This window comes from Lacerta agilis, chromosome 14 (assembly GCF_009819535.1).
Source record: "Lacerta agilis isolate rLacAgi1 chromosome 14, rLacAgi1.pri, whole genome shotgun sequence".
Lineage (NCBI taxonomy): Eukaryota > Metazoa > Chordata > Lepidosauria > Squamata > Lacertidae > Lacerta > Lacerta agilis.
In genome coordinates this window covers 7,943,779-7,961,614 of record NC_046325.1, presented here as the reverse complement: position 1 = coordinate 7,961,614, position 17,836 = coordinate 7,943,779, and the positions used below count along the sequence as shown (strand labels likewise).

The following is a 17,836-nucleotide window of genomic DNA, read 5'->3' as shown; positions in this document are numbered from 1 at the left end:
ACTGTATTGAGAAACAGCTGGGTCTCTCACTGAAATATGTAAATTGCTTTGCATCTCCATTTTTATATCTCTGGATGTTAACAATTTCCATATTATCCATCATTTCAAAGAAAACTTTAGGTAGTTTACCCTGTAAAACTTTAATATTTTACCCTAAAGCTCTGTCCTGTATTGAGGAGACTCCATTCCAGTCTCCCATAAGGCAGCAATTTTTATATAAAAAGTCCTTCTACCTGTCCATAAAATATAGATTACTCCTCATTTGGTGCTTATATGTCTACAACCAATGTTTTATTCCCTTGAATATTAACTCGCAACCCAACAATCACAATTTTAATCAATCAATAAGTTTTATTGTATACAGGTATAAGCCAAATGTGTTTACAACAGGCAATAGGGAATAAAAAGAAACTTTCATTAAAATCATACAATATAACCTGTAGCAGTTTACAACATAAAAAGAAATTTACAACATTAAAGCTTATGATTGGATTATATTCACATAGCTACATAACTACCTCAGTTTGGGGCAAAAGGGGGAATGCATATAAAGAAAAACTCAACTTTTCCCAGATCAGTCCTGCAGAGATAAATTCCTCACGTGGCATCCAATAACATTTTGGATTTTCAAGAATACTACTTTATTGTATACTGACTAAAGAACATCAACCCACTTACAGTTACAGCACAAATATATGCTTCTTTCAGTATAGTATCCAGAAAAAGCATACATACAGAAATTATTAGATGTAATAATGAGCCATAGATGAGGTATAAATTGCACTTTTTGATTAATAGGAAAAACTACTTGTTCAGTCAGGCATGATATTTTTGATCATGCAAATCTGGAGTCAAGGTCCCATATCTCATCTGCTTGGGGACCAGAGAAAACATCTGCTCACAAATGGAAGACAAGAACCAACATGTTGCCTAACAGAAGTGTCACTTAATATCAAAACATTGAGAGAATAATCCCCCCTCTCTCACATACACAGTTATCCACAGCTCTATCATTTACTCATGTGGTCAAAGCTCCTGAGACTTTGAAAAGAGTAGGAGAAAACTGTCAGTAAGCAAGTCTGAAAGTGATGATAAATGAACACCTGTGTCATGGGAAGTTGGGATTAAATGCAAGAGGCAAGCAAGGACATCTCCGACAATTTTCTCCTATTGCCTTGTCAAAGCTATTAAGAACAAAATAGGTGCAGGATGCCTTATGTTTAGAGAGAAGCTTTGAGGAAAGCATGTTAGGAAAAACAATGTTGCTTCTTCTTCTGCCTTCTACTGTGTCCAAAGTAGGTCCCATGAAATGTCTCATAGGTGATCCCCTACCTATACCACATGAATGGTACCAGCCAGGGGGTCTCCTCATTGGTGGGATTACTTCTCAGATCATTTACTTCTTCCATGAAATTCTGTTCAAGGAACATCCTTCCCAGAATCTCTTTGACATTCCACAGTAAGGATTGTTTTAGCCAAATCTGTTAAATTGCATGAATTTTGTAAATGTAGAAGAAATATAGGGTATAATGCTGTAACAATTTCTGCATGTGGAAATACATCTTTATGTATGTTCATCGTGCATTGGGATAGAGGTGGAGTATATTGTTATATTACCCTCAATAATATATTGAGTTTCTAAAGGCACTAGGCATGATTGATGACAAACCCATATGTTATATGTAACACAATATAAATAAAGGTTGGCTGGGGAAATCGTAACAATGTATGGAATCAGGAAAATATATTCCCACTCCTGTAAGATTCACGGACGTGGGTGGTGCTGTGGGTTAAACCACAGAAATTTGGCTTACCGATCGGAAAGTCGGCGGTTCGAATCCCCGCGGCGAGGTGAGCTCCTGTTGCTCAGTCCCAGCTCCTGCCAAACTAGTGCAAGTAGATAAATAGGTACTACTCCAGCAGGAAGGTAAATGGCATTTTTGTGTACTGCTCTGGTTTCACCAGAAGTGGCTTAGTCATGCTGGCCACATGACCTGGAAGCTGTACACTGGCTCCCACAGCCAGAAAAGCGAGATGAGCGCTGCAACCCCAGGGTCATCTGCAACTGGACCTAATGGTCAGGGGTCCTTTAACTTTACCTAAGATTCAATTGCCCATTTAGATTAGGGGGATTATAGAGCAACAACTACGTACATTGCAGGCACATCTTCTGAATTAGAAAAATAATTCTATTCTCAGTATGGTGAGCAAGTTCTAGGAGGATGGATTTCCCTTGGCTTTTGCTGTAAATAATCTTAATTCAATTAGATACAGGAATTACGAGGTTTGTAGCATAAACTATTCCTCATTGTAAATTCATCTTCTGAATTAATGAAATTAATGTTATTGGCAGAGTCATTCCCAAGTTTTACCAGCATGTTCTGGCTCTGGTGTTTGCCATAAATGACATCAACAAGAATCCCAAAATACTACCTAATGTGACACTTGGTTTCCACATCTGTGACACCTATCATGATGCAAGGATGACCTATCGCACCACACTGGATCTGATCTTCAAGTCACATAGTTTTCTCCCAAACTACAAAAGTGCCACAGAGAAAAACCTCCTAGCTGTCATTGGAGGACTGGGCTCTGACACTTCTTTCCAGTTGACGGATGTCTTAGCTCTATATAAGATACCACAGGTAGGATATGTGCATGGGTTCTGGTGGTAATATTACCTGTATATATTTATGTATTTACAACTTGGAATAATGTGATGGTTGAAAAGAAAGAACTAGTGATATCGAATTTGCTTGAATTTCAAAGACCCCCAAAAAAGACCCTAATGGGAAAAAAAAACTACTCCTAACTTATCTACGCAGTATCTGTATGTTTTCTTACAGCTTGCATATGGGTCATTTACCATAGATGATACCAAAAAAATGGAAGTTCCTCCCTTTTACCGCATGGTCCCAAACGAAAACATTGAGTATATGGGAATTATATTGTTACTTCAGCATTTTAGGTGGACCTGGGTTGGGCTCTTTGTTGTGGATGATAATAGTGGAGAGCAATTCCTAAAAATACTGGAACCATTGTTTTCCGGAAATGGAATCTGTTCAGCTTTCACCAAAAGAATCCCACAAGAAGCTCATATGGAGGATTTCATAAATCAGTTTTATGATTCCAGTGCAATTAATTTGTCTTTCCAAGATCGTAAAGCTGGTACAATTATCATGTATGGAGGATCTTTAGTAATATTACATCTGAGAGTTTTTATATATTCACAAGATTCAGGAAATATGAAAAACCCATTATTTGGAAAGGTGTGGATTGTGACAACCCAAACAGATTATATATTAACAGGTGCAGCAAGAGGATGGGATTTCCAGATGTTCCAGGGGGCTATTTCATTTGCTATTCACACAAAAGAGGTTCCAGGTTACAAGGAATTCCTTCAGAATATAAAACCTTACAGGACTGAAAGAGATGGTTTCCTCCAAAATTTCTGGGAACAAGCGTTTGATTGTTCCTTTCCAGATCCAGGTATAACTGAGATGGATGATGACACTTGTACTGGAGACGAGAGACTGGAGAATCTCCCTGCAGGTCTTTTTGAAATGCACATGTCTGGACACAGCTACAGTATCTATAATGCAGTTTATGCTTTGGCTCATGCTTTGCATGCCATGGACTTTGGTAGATCCAAACCTAAATCAAAGGTAGTCGGTAACAGTGTCAAACTTCAGTCTCTGCAGCCTTGGCAGGTAATGTTTCCCCAACAAATGCTTCGTATTTCAATGCAAATATTTGTACTGGGTGAGAATACATTATTTTTTTTGTTCTGCTTTGATAAATAATGACAATGGTATACATATTCTCGTTTCAAAAATAAGGTTTACGTTTCCTTTCTTTGAATGAAACTTGAAAGGAAGGCCATTCTGAAATCTTCAGCATTCTGTTTTGATTTCCTTCTCTTTTTTTCAAATAGCTCCACCAGTTTCTTCAAGGCATCTCATTTAACAATTCAGCTGGAGAAATCATGTCCTTTAATGATCGATGGGAAATGAGTGGTGGATTTGACATCATGAACCTGGTCGCATTCCCCAACAATTCCTTTCAGAGAATAAAAGTTGGAAGTGTTGCTCCACATGCTGCTGATAGGAAAGTAATTACCATTAGTGAGGATAAAATTGTGTGGCATGGACATTTTAATGAGGTATTGATTCTACCTCTATACTGGGGTATCCATTGTATTGAACTATGATGTCAGGAGTAATCTTTTCTCTATAACCCGACACGGCAATGACACCTGAAAATTTAGAGTGAATTCCATTTTTCCTTTCACATTCAGAAACCAGAGGTGGTTTCAAGGCAGCACAAACAGTTCCTCCCACACTGGGCACAAAGCAGAGGGGGCTCCCAGTAAGCACTTGCCCAGCTATGGGACGGGAGTGTGAGGGCTCTGGAAGGGTCACAGAAACTTCAATGCCCTCCCCAAACCCTAGTTAGCACTTGTCCAGCTTGGGAAGGTGCTGGAATGGATCTATGACCCTTTTGATGCTTTCCCCCCTCCTTCACTCTTGGGTGGGTGGGTATTATGCTGTCATGTCTTCTGGGCTCCATTTGACATTAAGACTAATGCCAGTATCAATACATTTCATAAAGGGTATCTTTTTGTATATCACATTATGCCAACTTCATGGATGTCATGATCTACCAAAATAAACCATAGCAAGCATTAAGATAACGGCAGTATCAATACATTTCATACAGGGGGGTCTCTTTGAACATCATATTATGCCAACTACATTGATGTACTAGAATACTAGAATAAACCATAGAAAATGTTTGGATTGGCACACACAATTACAATAAATAAATAAATTGTGTCTTCCTGACAACATTATCTTAGTGAGCTGTCTTGCCTGTCTTCCTTTGTCCCATTTCTTTGCTCTTGTAATGCAGTATCCCAACAATGAAATCTACACCACCATATCACTTCAGCAGAAATTAGATTGTGCTAGATGACCCATATGGTCTCTTAGGGTCCTTTCCAATTCAACAGTTCAATCATCTATGACACATTACAGTGTCTTTTCATGTTATATGTGAAAGTGTTGGAGTTCAATTGTAGAGCATATGTTTTCCATGCAAAGGGTCCCATGTTCAGACTTTAGCATCTCCAGGAATGACTGAGAAAAAACCCTGACTAAAATTCTAGAGAACTGCTGGTGCTAAGTTTCAACATGACTGTGTCAATGGTCTGAGTTACTATCTGACAACACTGTAATGTCTTCTGTATTTCTGCTTTACTACACACACACACACACACACACACACACACACTCATTCCACTTAACTACAGTAGTCTCTAAGTGGTTTACAAATATATTATACAAAAATATTCAGTGCATACTATGAAATCAAACCACATTAGCAAGACCAGCAGAATCAAACAACTCTATGTATTGGAAGTTCAAAAGGGGCATTATGGCAATTCTGCTACTAGTAAAGACACACTCAGTCATGCCAGGATGGAATAAATTAGAATCAGGAATGAATGTGGGGGTGATTTTTATGGAAATATTGGCCATTCAAGTTCTACCAGATCATAGTAACATCCTCTGACATTTAAGGCCATCTTGATGACAATCATGATAAGAACAAAAGCTTCAATCTGTATTCCGTTTATCATGATTTTGTCATTCTTGCATGTATTCTTCTGAACATGTTCAGGCAACTTACCTAGAGGCACCCTCTGCCATGATAATTACAATTTCACGTACACCAATGGGAGAGGAGAAACAGAATACTTATTACTAAAAATCAAACAAGTTACACTGGCACAAATATCCCACACCTATATATTAAAGAAAATTTCATTTCACTTGAACGTGCTGCAAGGCTGTCTCCATTGTTAGGATATTTCATCAGTAAATGAGAAATATATTTTTTAAATATAACTAATTATTTTTACAAAACTTGTATATGGACAGGTGGTTCCCCTTTCTGTCTGTAATGAATATTGCCACCCTGGTCACCAAAAGGAAAGGAAGGAGGGTGAAAAGTTTTGCTGCTATGGTTGTGCTCCGTGTCCAGATGGGAAATTTTCAAACCAAACTGGTAGGTCATGTCACCTATACATAACAAGGAGTAAAAATAATTAGCTGTATTCAATGAATTGCCACTAAGTTGGAATTCCCCCAACTCAACCCATTTTACAGATATGGAAGACTGTTTCAAATGCCCAGAAGATCAGTATCCAAGTAAGAATAGAAATAAATGCATCCCCAAAATGTTACATTTTCTGTCTTATGAAGAACCTTTAGGCAAAGGCTTAGCTTCAGCTGCGGCTTCTTTTTCTTTCATCACAACCTTGGTGTTTGCTACCTTCATTAAGCATAATGATACCCCCATTGTCAAAGCCAACAACCGGGACCTCACCTACATTCTCCTGGTCTCCCTCCTGCTCTGCTTCCTCTCCTCTTTGCTTTTCCTCGGCAAACCAGGGAAAGTGACCTGCCTTCTCCGACAACCAATGTTTGGAATCATTTTCTCAGTGGCTGTTTCTTGCATGTTGGCCAAGACCACCATTGTTTCTCTAGCATTCATGGCCACAAAACCAGGATCAAGAGTGAAGAAATGGATGGGGAAGAAAGTGTCCTATTCAATTGCTGTTTGCTGTTCACTTGTTCAAATGTGTTTTTGCACGGTGTGGCTCTCAACCTTTCCACCATTCCCTGATTCAGACATGCATTCAGTAAATAAAGAAATCATTGTACAGTGTAATGAAGGGTCCGTCACCATGTTCTATTGTGTCCTGGGCTACATGGGTCTCCTGGCCATCAGCAGCTTCATTGTGGCATTCCTTTCTCGCAAGCTACCTGACAGTTTTAATGAAGCAAAACTCATTACCTTCAGCATGGTGGCATTTTGCAGTGTTTGGTTGTCCTTTGTTCCAACTTACCTGAGCACCAGAGGGAAAGGCATGGTGGCTGTGGAGATCTTCTCCATCTTGACCTCCAGTGCTGTGCTTCTGGGATGCATCTTTTTCCCTAAGTGCTACATCATTATGCTGAGACCTGAACTGAATAGCAGGGAGCAGATAATAAGGAGACAGCGTTGAGGAATTTGTCCTCTCTTCTGCAATTATGCTGCCTTCCTTGAGGAACATTTATTTCAGGTACAAATCAGTTAGAAGAACAGGGGCTAGAAACCTTCGGCCTCCTCGTGTGTCTTGTGAGGCCGTTTCCCCAAAACCACTCTCGCCAGCCGTTCACCTGACCTCATATGTATATGAAGTCAAGGTAGGGGCAGGTTGAGACATGGCTGCAGACAGCAGGATTGAACTCCTTGCACAGCAGCTGATGTGTGGGGAGCTCAGTCCTACTTACCTCAGCTATGCTAGGGATCTCCAGTAGGGCCACAGCCATGCAAGAAGCATAATTGAATCCCTAGATATCAGCTGCTACACTGACTGTTCAATCCTGCTTTATTTGGGTGCAGTGGCCAATCTGCTAGAAACTGGCTTTTATTCCCACTCTCTCCAGATAGCAGGATTGAGCTCCTCACACATCACCTTCTCCATGAGACTTCAATCCTCCTAGGCCATATCTCTCCCACTCACAAACGCCAATGTTGATTTTCACTTCTGAATATCTTTAAATCTGTCAAGAATCCTTAAAAAACAACAGACGAAAAACAAACAAACCCTCCAAACCTATGATTTTTCCGTAGTTTAATTGCTCCTTCCCCTATCTCAGAAAAAAAATATTATTTGAAAATAAGCTAATGTATGCAGGGAATAAAATGAGATTAATGAAAAAGAACTGGAGTAACAACTACACAATAGTGAGAGAAATAGGTCAAGGCGTAAGAGAAATGGCTGAAATTATCTCAAATTGTCTATAGAAGCTAAGGATAGAGAGAAATGGTTTTTGTTTTTTTTTATAAGAATTTATTGGCGTTTTTCTATAACAACATATACCCACACCCACACCTACAATTAAACAAATGCAAAACAAATAAAACAAATACAAACAATGTCAAGTTTTCTTATTGCATCTTTCTAAAAGAAAAAAAAAATTTCTATTTCCATATCTTGACCATTGACTTCCCCTGCCTTTTCACCTTCGAATTTATATCCTTAATCTATTTTATAACCATTTCTCCTGAAAAAAGAAAAAAGAAATTAAATTCAATTATATAGTTACATTCAATTATATCTTCAACATTTTACTAAGAATGCATCGTCATAATGATACCTCGTCATAATTCTTCTTCATTTATTCTTATCGATTTCTTATCTTAATCTACATCTTAATCTTACTCCTCTTAATCCATAAACTTAATCCACTTAAATTCACTTTACTTATACTCCACCTCACAGATCTTCACAAATCATTCGCATCAAATCTATCTCTTCTATCCTTAAGATTGCTGCTAATAACATAAAAACTTGAAATATCTCCTTTCATGTTCAAATAAAGAGTATAACAAAATATTGTTGACAGTATTCACCCTCCGATTTCAATTTACCATATCAGGCTACTTTCAGTTTTACTTAATGCTTCACCCCACACCCCCTCTGTCCATTATTCTTCTCCTGGTGACATCAGCACTGAACTTCCATGTAGCTTCCCTCTCCAAACGTCCACAGATCCAGGCACAGTCCAAACCTCTCCTTGCCACGAGTTCAGAGGTGTCCATCTCATCATCTCTCAGCTTCTTCGGTTCTTTGTAACATTCCTTTTCTTCTTGTAAATACCTTAATTCTCTGTCCCTGGCCCCCGAGCTCACACCTCGGGGACTGGATATAAGAAATCCTGACGTCGCCTTGGGGCTGCCACCCCCAAAAAGCGAATTTCTTCTCCGAAGTAGCTCACTCATTTCTCTCCATCTTTCCATCCACCCTCTCAGCTCCTTGGCAAGGCTTTCTTCCAAAGTTTCAAAAGTTTTAAAAGCCTCCTCTGTGGGCAGTTGGTTCCATTTCAGACCCCCACACAAGACTTTGACTTTTCTACAAAGCAGTTCCACCTTCAAGGCAGTGAGTCTCTGTTCATCCGTTAGTCCAGAGTTCAATACCAGTTCAAGGACGAAACCCAGCATACTGGCAGAGGAGGAGGAAGTGGGTGTTATATTTCTACTCCCCTCTTTGTTCGTCGCCATTTTCCTGAGCTGGAGCGCAAATACCGCAACTTTAAATGGAGATATTTTCCTCTAGTTAGCTTCCCGAAAAAAGAGTTTGCCAGTCTCATGTGTCAATTTTAAATACATTGTAGCCAGTTCTGTAGCAGTAATCACTCAAATTGGTTAGATTCTTAAGCTCGAAGGGAGGGAGGCAGGCTGCCTTTCTCCTTCCCCCCGGATCGTTCCAAAAGCACGATTTCTAATCAGATTCTTTACTCACGACCACCGGGTTCCTTTAGCTCCATTCTTCAAAGGTAGAACTTAGACGCTCACCGCGGGCTTTGTCGCCGCATTTGCATCCCGGTTGGGGCATGTCCCCGAAGCCCGGCTCCGTTGTCCCTTCACCCCCACTCCCCCCTTACAGGGGGAGCGAGGGAAGGGTTCGGAGCCTCCGCGGGCGCTGCCGGGGAGCCCAGGGTGCGGGACGCTCTTCCCGCACCCCAACCGGAGCCCCGCTTTGCGGTAGCGGGGCTCCTAACCCCCGGGATGGACAGGGCGCTTCGGACCCGAAGCAGCCCTCGACCACCCGGCGATTGCGTCGCCGCCGGAAGTCAGAGAGAAATGGTTTTTGTCGTTGCATTTGGGTGTGCCAATCTAATTCAAACTTTACTAAACACCGAGAAATAAAATACAGCTGTTATCTGAAATTTTCAAAGATTTCGTTGCAGTTCTCCAAACAGAATCCTTTTAAATTAAGAAAGGAAATATTGCTTGCAAATTGCGGACAATAGTTGATATTGTATACAAGATGTGCTTATTGCTGAAATCCATGCCAAAAATGATGATGCATTTAGACGATTTAGGCTATGGAACAGTAAAGGCAATATTCTCTAGAAAGAGGTGATAGTGGCATTTCTGTCTTCACATGAAATATAATGACTAACATATTAATGAAGCATGAAATTAAGGATAGAAGTGGATGCGGGCCCCGTTTCTGCCTCTTCCCACTAGGCCTAGGGCAGGACCTGACCGGCTTAATAAGAAGTACTATTGCTGCTGCTGCTGCTGCTGCCCAGCAAGGACTGGCGTATTTTAGAGCCAGTTTGGTGTAGTGGTTAAGAGTGGTAGACTCATAATCTGGGGAACCGGGTTCGTGTCCCCGCTCCTCCACATGCAGCTACTGGGTGACCTTGGGCTAGTCACACTTCTCTGAAGTCTCTCAGCCCCACTCACCTCACAGAGTGTTTGTTGTGGGGGAGGAAGGGAAAGGAGAATGTTAGCCGCTTTGAGACTCCTTCGGGTAGTAAAAAGCGGGATATCAAATCCAAACTCTTCTTCTTCTTAGGGAAAGTTTTGTCAGGAGTTTTTGCTGTTATTGATATAAATTTTTGTATCTTTATTTTTATGTGGAAATTGTTCAGTTTGGTTATGTAGTTTTTCGTGTGTGTTTTTAAAAAAAATTTATTACTACTTTGCTATGTTTGTAATTATGTAAATCTTTTCATATTGTATGTCGCCTTGAGCATTGTTTCAACTGTGGAAAGGCGGCATACAAATACAGCGGTACCTCGGGTTACATATGCTTCAGGTTACATATGCTTCAGGTTACATATGCTTCGGGTTACATATGCTTCAGGTTACAGACTCCGCTAACCCAGAAATAACACTTCAGGTTAAGAACTTTGCTTCAGGATAAGAACAGAAATCGTGCTGTGGCGGCGCAGTGGCAGCGGGAGGCCCCATTAGCTAAAGTGGTGCTTCAGGTTAAGAACAGTTTCAGGTTAAGAACGGACCTCCGGAACGAATTAAGTACGTAACCAGAGGTACCACTGTAAAATGATGACGATGGAATGATGATGAGGATGACTGGATGAAGGTCACTGACGGGGTTCATGTCTGAGTAGAGACCATAGCCCTGACCTCCCAGGGCATCACCGAACCCATTTTAAGCTCACCACACTCGAAATGGTGTAAAGACATAGTCTAACGTGGAAGCAATAAACATTGTAAACACACCCAGGAAGACCCAAGACAAAAAGATGTTGCGGTGTTTTGCTTCAAACACTAGAGACATCCTCAACACATACTGTTGTTGTGCCTTTCCCTACATTCTTTGATTTCTTAGTTCCGCTCGATGCAAAGAAAGGGATATAAAATGTTAATTTCCCTTCATATACATGCAATTATCCACAACACCATCATTTGCTCATTTGTCAAAGCTCCAGAGACTTTCAAAAGGGTAGGAGAAAACTGTCTGAAAGTGATTACAAATGAACACCTGTGCCATGGAAAGTAGGTATTAAATGCAAGAAGCAGGCGGGGCCATCTCTGACACTCTTTTCCTATTGCCTTTTATAAGCTCTATGTAAGGAAATAGGTGCAGGGCAGTTTATATGTAGAAAGAAGCTTTGAGGAAGGCATGTTAGGAAAAACATTGTTTCTTCTTCTTTTGCCTTCCATTGTGTCCAAAGTAGGTCCCATGAAATGTCTCACAAGTCATCCCCTACCTATACCACATGAATGGTACCAGCCAGGGGGTCTCCTCATTGGTCAGATTACTTCTCAGATCATTTACTTTTTCCATGAAGTTTTGTTCAAGGAACATCCTTCTCAGAACCTCTTTGACATTCCACAGTAAGGATCCTCTTATCTGAAGCTTTTAAATTGCATGAATTTTGTAAATTTAGAGTAAATATGGGTGCTGTAAATATTTACTTCTGGGTAGTTATATAACATTCAAAGAAGTAACCTCTATGTGTTCCTTAAATATCTTGATATAATTTTCTCAGGAGATGACAAGGCACTATGCATTACAGATTTTTATTTTATTTTATTTTATTTTAAAAACCCCATCTGTTATAAATAACAAAGTATAGATAAAGGTTTGGCTGGCAAGAATGGTGGAAGTTGGCTATGGGGAATCAGGAGAAGATGTAAAATATATTCCCATTCCTGTGAGACTCAAGTGCTCATGTAGATAAGTGGGATTATAGCAGAACAACTTCATGCATTGTAGATACATCATTGGAATTAGAGGAAATTTTCTTATTTTTAGGGTGCTAACAAAGTTGTGGCAACAGGTATTTCCCTTGGCTTTTGCTGTAAATAAACTCAACTCAGTTACGCACAGATATGACTAGGTTTTTAGACTCATCTTCTGAATTAATGAGAGTAATATTACTGACAGTGTTGTTACCAAGTTCTACCAGCATGTACTAGCCTTGGTGTTTGCCGTAAATGAAATCAACAAGAATCCCAAATTACTACCTAACGTGACACTTGGTTTCCACATCTCTGACACCTATTATGATGCAAGGATGACCTTTCGCAGCACACTGGATCTGATCTTCAAGTCACATAGGTTTCTGCCTAACTTCAAATGTGCCACAGAAAAAAACCTACAAGCCATCATTGGAGGACTGGTCTCTGACACCACATTTCATTTGATGGGCATCTTGGGTCTATATAAGATACCACAGGTAGGGTATATGCATGAGTATTGGTGGTAATATGATATTTTTTCTGAATATATTTTTGAAATAATGTTATGTTTCAGAAGAAATAATTAGTGATATAGATTTTATTTGCATTTGCAGATATAATCGAAATTTCCATAACCTGAGAAAGTTCAAAAAGTATATTTTGTCATGCAGAATTTCCTAATAAGAGCCTCTTGAAATATTTAGACTACTCCTAACTTACCTCTGCAGTATCTGTGTTTTCTTACAGCTTACATATGGCTCATTTACCATAGATGAGACCAAAATAGTGGAAGTTCCTCCCTTTTACCGCATGGTCCCAAACGAAAGCCTTCAGTATATGGGGATTATATGGTTACTTCAGCATTTTAGGTGGACCTGGGTTGGGCTCTTTGTTTCAGATGGAAACAGTGGAGAGCAATTCCTCAGAATACTGGAGCCATTGTTCTCCAGACATGGAATCTGTTCAGCCTTCACCAAAAGAATCCCAAAACAAGCTCACATGGAGGATTTCATAAATCAATTTTATCATAAAAGTACGATTAATTTATCCTTCCAAGATCATAAAGCTGGTACAATTATCATGTATGGAGAATCTTTAACAATTTTACGACTGAGAACTTTTATGCGTTCACAAGATTCAGAAAATATGAAAAACACATTATTTGGAAAGGTGTGGATTGTGACAACCCAGACAGAGTTTATATTAACCGGTGCTTCAAGAGGATGGGATTTTCAGATGTTCCATGGGGCTATTTTATTTTCTATTCACACAAAAGAGGTTCCAGGTTTTATAAAATTTCTTCAGAATATAAAACCTTACAGGACGGAAAGAGATGGTTTCATCAAAAATTTCTGGGAGCAAGCATTTGATTGTTCATTTCCAGATCCAGGTATGCCTGTGATGGATGATGACACATGTACTGGAGAAGAGAGGCTGGAAAGTCTCCCAGCAGGTCTTTTTGAAATGCACATGTCTGGACACAGCTACAGTATCTATAATTCTGTTTATGCTTTGGCTCATGCTTTGCATGCCATGGACTTTGCTAGATCCAAACATAAATCAAAAGTAGTTGGTAACAGTGTCGAACTTCAGTCTCCGCAGCCTTGGCAGGTAATGTCTCCTCAACAAATTCTTCATATTTCAATGTACATATTCATACAGGGCGAGAATACATAATTTTTTGTACTGCTTGGATAAATGATTACAATATTATACATCTTCACGTTACAAAAATTGTGCATACATTTCCTTTCTATGAACGCAACTTCAGCATGCTGTTATTCTGTTTTGATTTCCTTCCTTTTATTTTTGAAATAGCTCCACCAGTTTCTTCAAGGCATCTCATTTAACAACTCAGCTGGAGAAACTATGTCCTTTAGTGATCAATGGGAAATGAATGGTGGATTTGACATCATGAATTTGATCACCTTTCCCAACAATTCCTTTCAGAGAATAAAAATTGGAAGTGTTGATACCTATGCTCCTAAAGGGAACGTATTCACCATTAGGGAGGATATAATTGTATGGCACAGATATTTTAATGAGGTATTTATTCTGGGTCTGTTTTAGAAAGCCCACTGTGTTGAACTATGAAGGAATGAGTAATTTTTTTCTCCATAAACTGGTCTTACAACAGCACCTGAAACTTTACAACGAATTCAACGATTCCTTTCACATTCAGAAACCACAGGTCTTTTCAGAGCAGCACAAATGGTTCCTGCCATTAAGAATTTGCCCAGTTTGGGAAGGAGGTGGAAGGGCTCTAGGCCCCTGCTGGTGCTCTTTCACCTCCTTCTCAAAGTATGGTTACCAGATTTTTTTCAATGAATCTGGGGACATTTTTTTATTTTTTATTTTTGAAGCTGACTAGCAAAAGGGAGTCAGTAGTAGGGATGGTGAGGCAAAAGACCCTGGACCAAAGGACACATGCATATTGTATACAGGTGCAAAGTGCTTCTTTCACACCCTGTGAAACATAAATGCAGAGTTTTTTTTAAAAAAAACCGGGCAACTGCCCACCCATGATTCCCGAGCCTTCCCTGATCTCCTGCCCCCTTCCCCCTTTGTTTTGACTGATCGGGGGAGGCTCAGGAGTCGTGGGTGGGCAGCCATTGCCCAGTTTTTGAAAAACTCTGCATTTATGTTTCACATGGGGCGAAAGAACGGCTTTGCACTTTGCCCAGCAGAGAAACCACATGCCTTGTGCCCCTCCTGGGCAATGGCTGCCCACCTGAGCCTCCCCCGATCTGTCAAAACAAAGGTGGAAGGGGGCAGGAGATCTGTACTGCCGGACATCCCCGGTTCCCTGGTTCCCCTTCGGCAGTGGCAGTGGCAGCGAGCAGCTCCTGAAGCCAGCCAGAGCCAACTGTGCTACCAGGTTGGCTCCGGGCTGTTGAGGCTGCCGCTGCCACATTTCCCGGGGACAGATGTGCAAATCTGGGGACATTCTAGGGACGGAATTTGTCTGAGGACAGATTTGCAAATCCGGGGACTGTCCCCAGAAACTAGGGAGGTCTGGTAACCCTATCTCAAAGACCAGCATGGTGAAAGGGCTAATGGCAGATGGTGGGTGGGTTTTATGCTGTCATGACTTCTGGGCTCCATTTAACATTAAGACTAATGCCAGTATCAATACATTTCATACAGGGGGTCTCTTTGTACATCACATTATGCCAACTTCATGGATGTCATGATCTACCAATGTAAATCATAGCAAATGTTCTGTTTGCCACACACCATTACACGAAGATCGTGTCTACATGACAACATAATCTTAGTGAGCTGTCTTGCCTGTCTGCCTCCTTTGTCCTGTTTCATTCCTCTTGCAGTGCAGTATCTCAGCAATGAAATTCACACCATCATATCACTTCAGCAAAAATCGGATGGCCATCTGTCATGGATTCTTTAGTTGAGATTGCAGGGGGTTGGACTAGATGACCCTGGTGGTCTGAACATGCTGCAAGGCTGTCTTCATTGCTATGATATATGGTTTGGGGGTGGGCTACATCAGCAAGCAAGAAAGATACCCCCCCCCAATATCACTAATTCTAAAAACAATCAAATATGTATATGGATAGGTGGTTCCCATTTCTTTGTGTAATGCATACTGCGATCTTGGTCATCAGAAGAAAAGGAAGGAGGGTGAGAAGTTTTGCTGCTATGATTGTGCCCCATGTCCGGAGGGGAAGATTTCAAACCAAACTGGTATGTCATGTCATCTTGCCATAAAAGGCGTAAAAATAATTTGATATATTCAATGAATTGTCACTAAGTTGGAACTCTCCCACCCCAACACATTTTTCAGATATGGAAGACTGTTTCAAATGCCCAGAAGATCAGTATCCAAGCAAGAATAGAAAGCAATGCATCCCCAAAATTATACAGTTTCTGTCTTATGAAGAACCTTTAGGCAAAGGCTTAGCTTCAGCTGCGGCTTCTTTTTCATTCATCACAACCTTGGTGTTTGCTACATTCCTTAAACACAAAGATACCCCCATAGTGAAAGCCAACAACCGGGAGCTCAGCTACATCCTCCTGGTTTCCCTCCTGCTCTGCTTCCTTTCCTCTTTGCTATTCCTCGGCCAACCTGGGAAAGTGACCTGCCTTCTTCGACAACCAGCTTTCAGCATCATCTTCTCAGTTGCTGTTTCTTGTGTGTTAGCCAAAACCATCATTGTCTATGTAGCATTCATGGCCAAACAACCAGGATCAAGAGTGAAGAAATGGGTGGGAGGGAAAATTTCATATTCAATTGCTGTTTCTGGTTCACTTCTTCAAATGTGTTTTTGCACGGTGTGGCTCTCAACCTTTCCGCCATTCCCTGATTCAGACATGAATTCAGTAAATGAAGAAATCATTGTACTGTGTAATGAAGGGTCCGTCACCATGTTCTATTGTGTCCTGGGCTACATGGGTCTTCTGGCCATTAGCAGCTTCATTGTGGCATACCTTGCTCGCAAGTTACCTGACAGTTTTAATGAAGCAAAATTCATTACCTTCAGCATGGTGGCATTTTGCAGTGTTTGGTTGTCCTTTGTTCCAACTTACCTGAGCACCAGAGGGAAAGGCATGGTGGCTGTGGAGATCTTCTCCATCTTGGCCTCCAGTGCTGTGCTACTAGGATGCATCTTTTTCCCTAAGTGCTACATCATTGTGCTGAGGCCTGAACTGAACAGCAGGGAGCAGATAATAAGGAGACAGCATTGAGGAATTTGTCCTCTCTTCTCCAATTATACTGCTTTGCTTGATGAGCATGTATTTCAGGTGCAGATCAGTTAGAAGAACAGGGGCCAGAAACCTTCAGTCTCCCAGTGTGGTGTAGTGGTTAAGAGAGGTAGACTCGTAATCTGTTGAACCGGGTTCGTGTCTCCACTCCTCCACATGCAGCTGCTGGGTGACCTTAGGCTAGTCACACTTCTCTGAAGTCTCTCAGCCCCACTCACCTCACAGAGTGTTTGTTGTGGGGGAGGAAGGGAAAGGAGAATGCTAGCCGCTTTGAGACCCCTTCGGGTAGTGATAAAGTGGGATATCAAATCCAAACTCCTCCTCCTCCTCCTCCTCTTCTTCAACATTCACCTGACTTCATATGTATATGAAGTCAAGGTAGGGGCAGGTTAAGACATGGCTTCTGAAAGTAGAATTGAACTCCATGCACAGCAGCTGATGTTTGGGGAGCTCAGTCCTACTTCCTTCTCCAGCAGGGAGAAACATAATTGAACCCCCAGTTATCAGCTGCTGTATTAGGTGTTCAGTCCTTCTTTCTTTGGATGCAGATGTGAGTTGCTGGCTTTTATTTAAAAACCTAGCAGATAGTACGGTTTAAACTGCTTAGACATCAACTGCTGCAAGAGACTTCAATCCTGCTGGGCCCATATCTCTCCCACCCACAAAAGCCCACGTTTATCTTCACCTCTCAATATCTTTAAATTTCTCTAGAAAGCATTCATATGATTTTTCCTTAGCCACCCCCCATCAGATGGCTCCTTTAGCTATCTCAGAAAAAGTCTACTTTGAAAAGAAGCTGTGTCCACAGAGGTTCATTGTTCTGTGCTTAAAATGCTCTGTGCCCTGAATTCACAGTGGAATTCACAGTTGAAACACAACCTTTGGTAAGCACCTGGAACCTCTGAAATCTTGCTACCACTTGGAACAGATTGGGTTAGTGTTTTGTGGTTTTAACTGTGGGAATCATCATTTCCAGTTTGCTTGAAAACTAATGTTTTCAATTGTAATGGAGACTGGTTGTCTATTAGCATTTCCTTTTTAAAAATGTATTTGT

General features: G+C 40.8%; 2 protein-coding genes across 2 annotated transcripts; both read left to right on the top strand.

The window, feature by feature from the left end:
* The first annotated feature begins 5,939 nt into the window (after positions 1–5,939).
* LOC117058979 (vomeronasal type-2 receptor 26-like) lies at positions 5,940–7,072 on the top strand. Its single transcript, XM_033170410.1, has 2 exons — positions 5,940–6,069; positions 6,171–7,072. Exon 2 carries the CDS (start codon positions 6,173–6,175, stop codon positions 7,070–7,072), a length of 900 nt encoding a protein of 299 aa, XP_033026301.1. The 5' UTR covers positions 5,940–6,069; positions 6,171–6,172.
* Positions 7,073–13,449: 6,377 nt separating this feature from the next.
* On the top strand, positions 13,450–16,764 carry LOC117058978 (vomeronasal type-2 receptor 26-like). The gene is made up of 4 exons (XM_033170409.1): positions 13,450–13,668; positions 13,876–14,052; positions 15,636–15,762; positions 15,863–16,764. The coding sequence occupies exons 1-4, from the start codon at positions 13,450–13,452 to the stop codon at positions 16,762–16,764; spliced, it is 1,425 nt and encodes a 474-aa protein (XP_033026300.1).
* The last annotated feature ends 1,072 nt before the right edge of the window (positions 16,765–17,836 follow it).

Bases quoted from the DNA above. Each gene is read 5' to 3' on its own strand.
- LOC117058979 (XM_033170410.1), top strand. From the start codon at position 6,173: ATGGAAGACTGTTTCAAATGCCCAGAAGATCAGTATCCAAGTAAGAAT.
- LOC117058978 (XM_033170409.1), top strand. From the start codon at position 13,450: ATGCCTGTGATGGATGATGACACATGTACTGGAGAAGAGAGGCTGGAA. The intron at 13,669-13,875 runs GTAATGTCTCCT...TTTTTGAAATAG, and splicing joins AGTCTCCGCAGCCTTGGCAG to CTCCACCAGTTTCTTCAAGG. The intron at 14,053-15,635 runs GTATTCACCATT...GTATATGGATAG, and splicing joins CCTATGCTCCTAAAGGGAAC to GTGGTTCCCATTTCTTTGTG.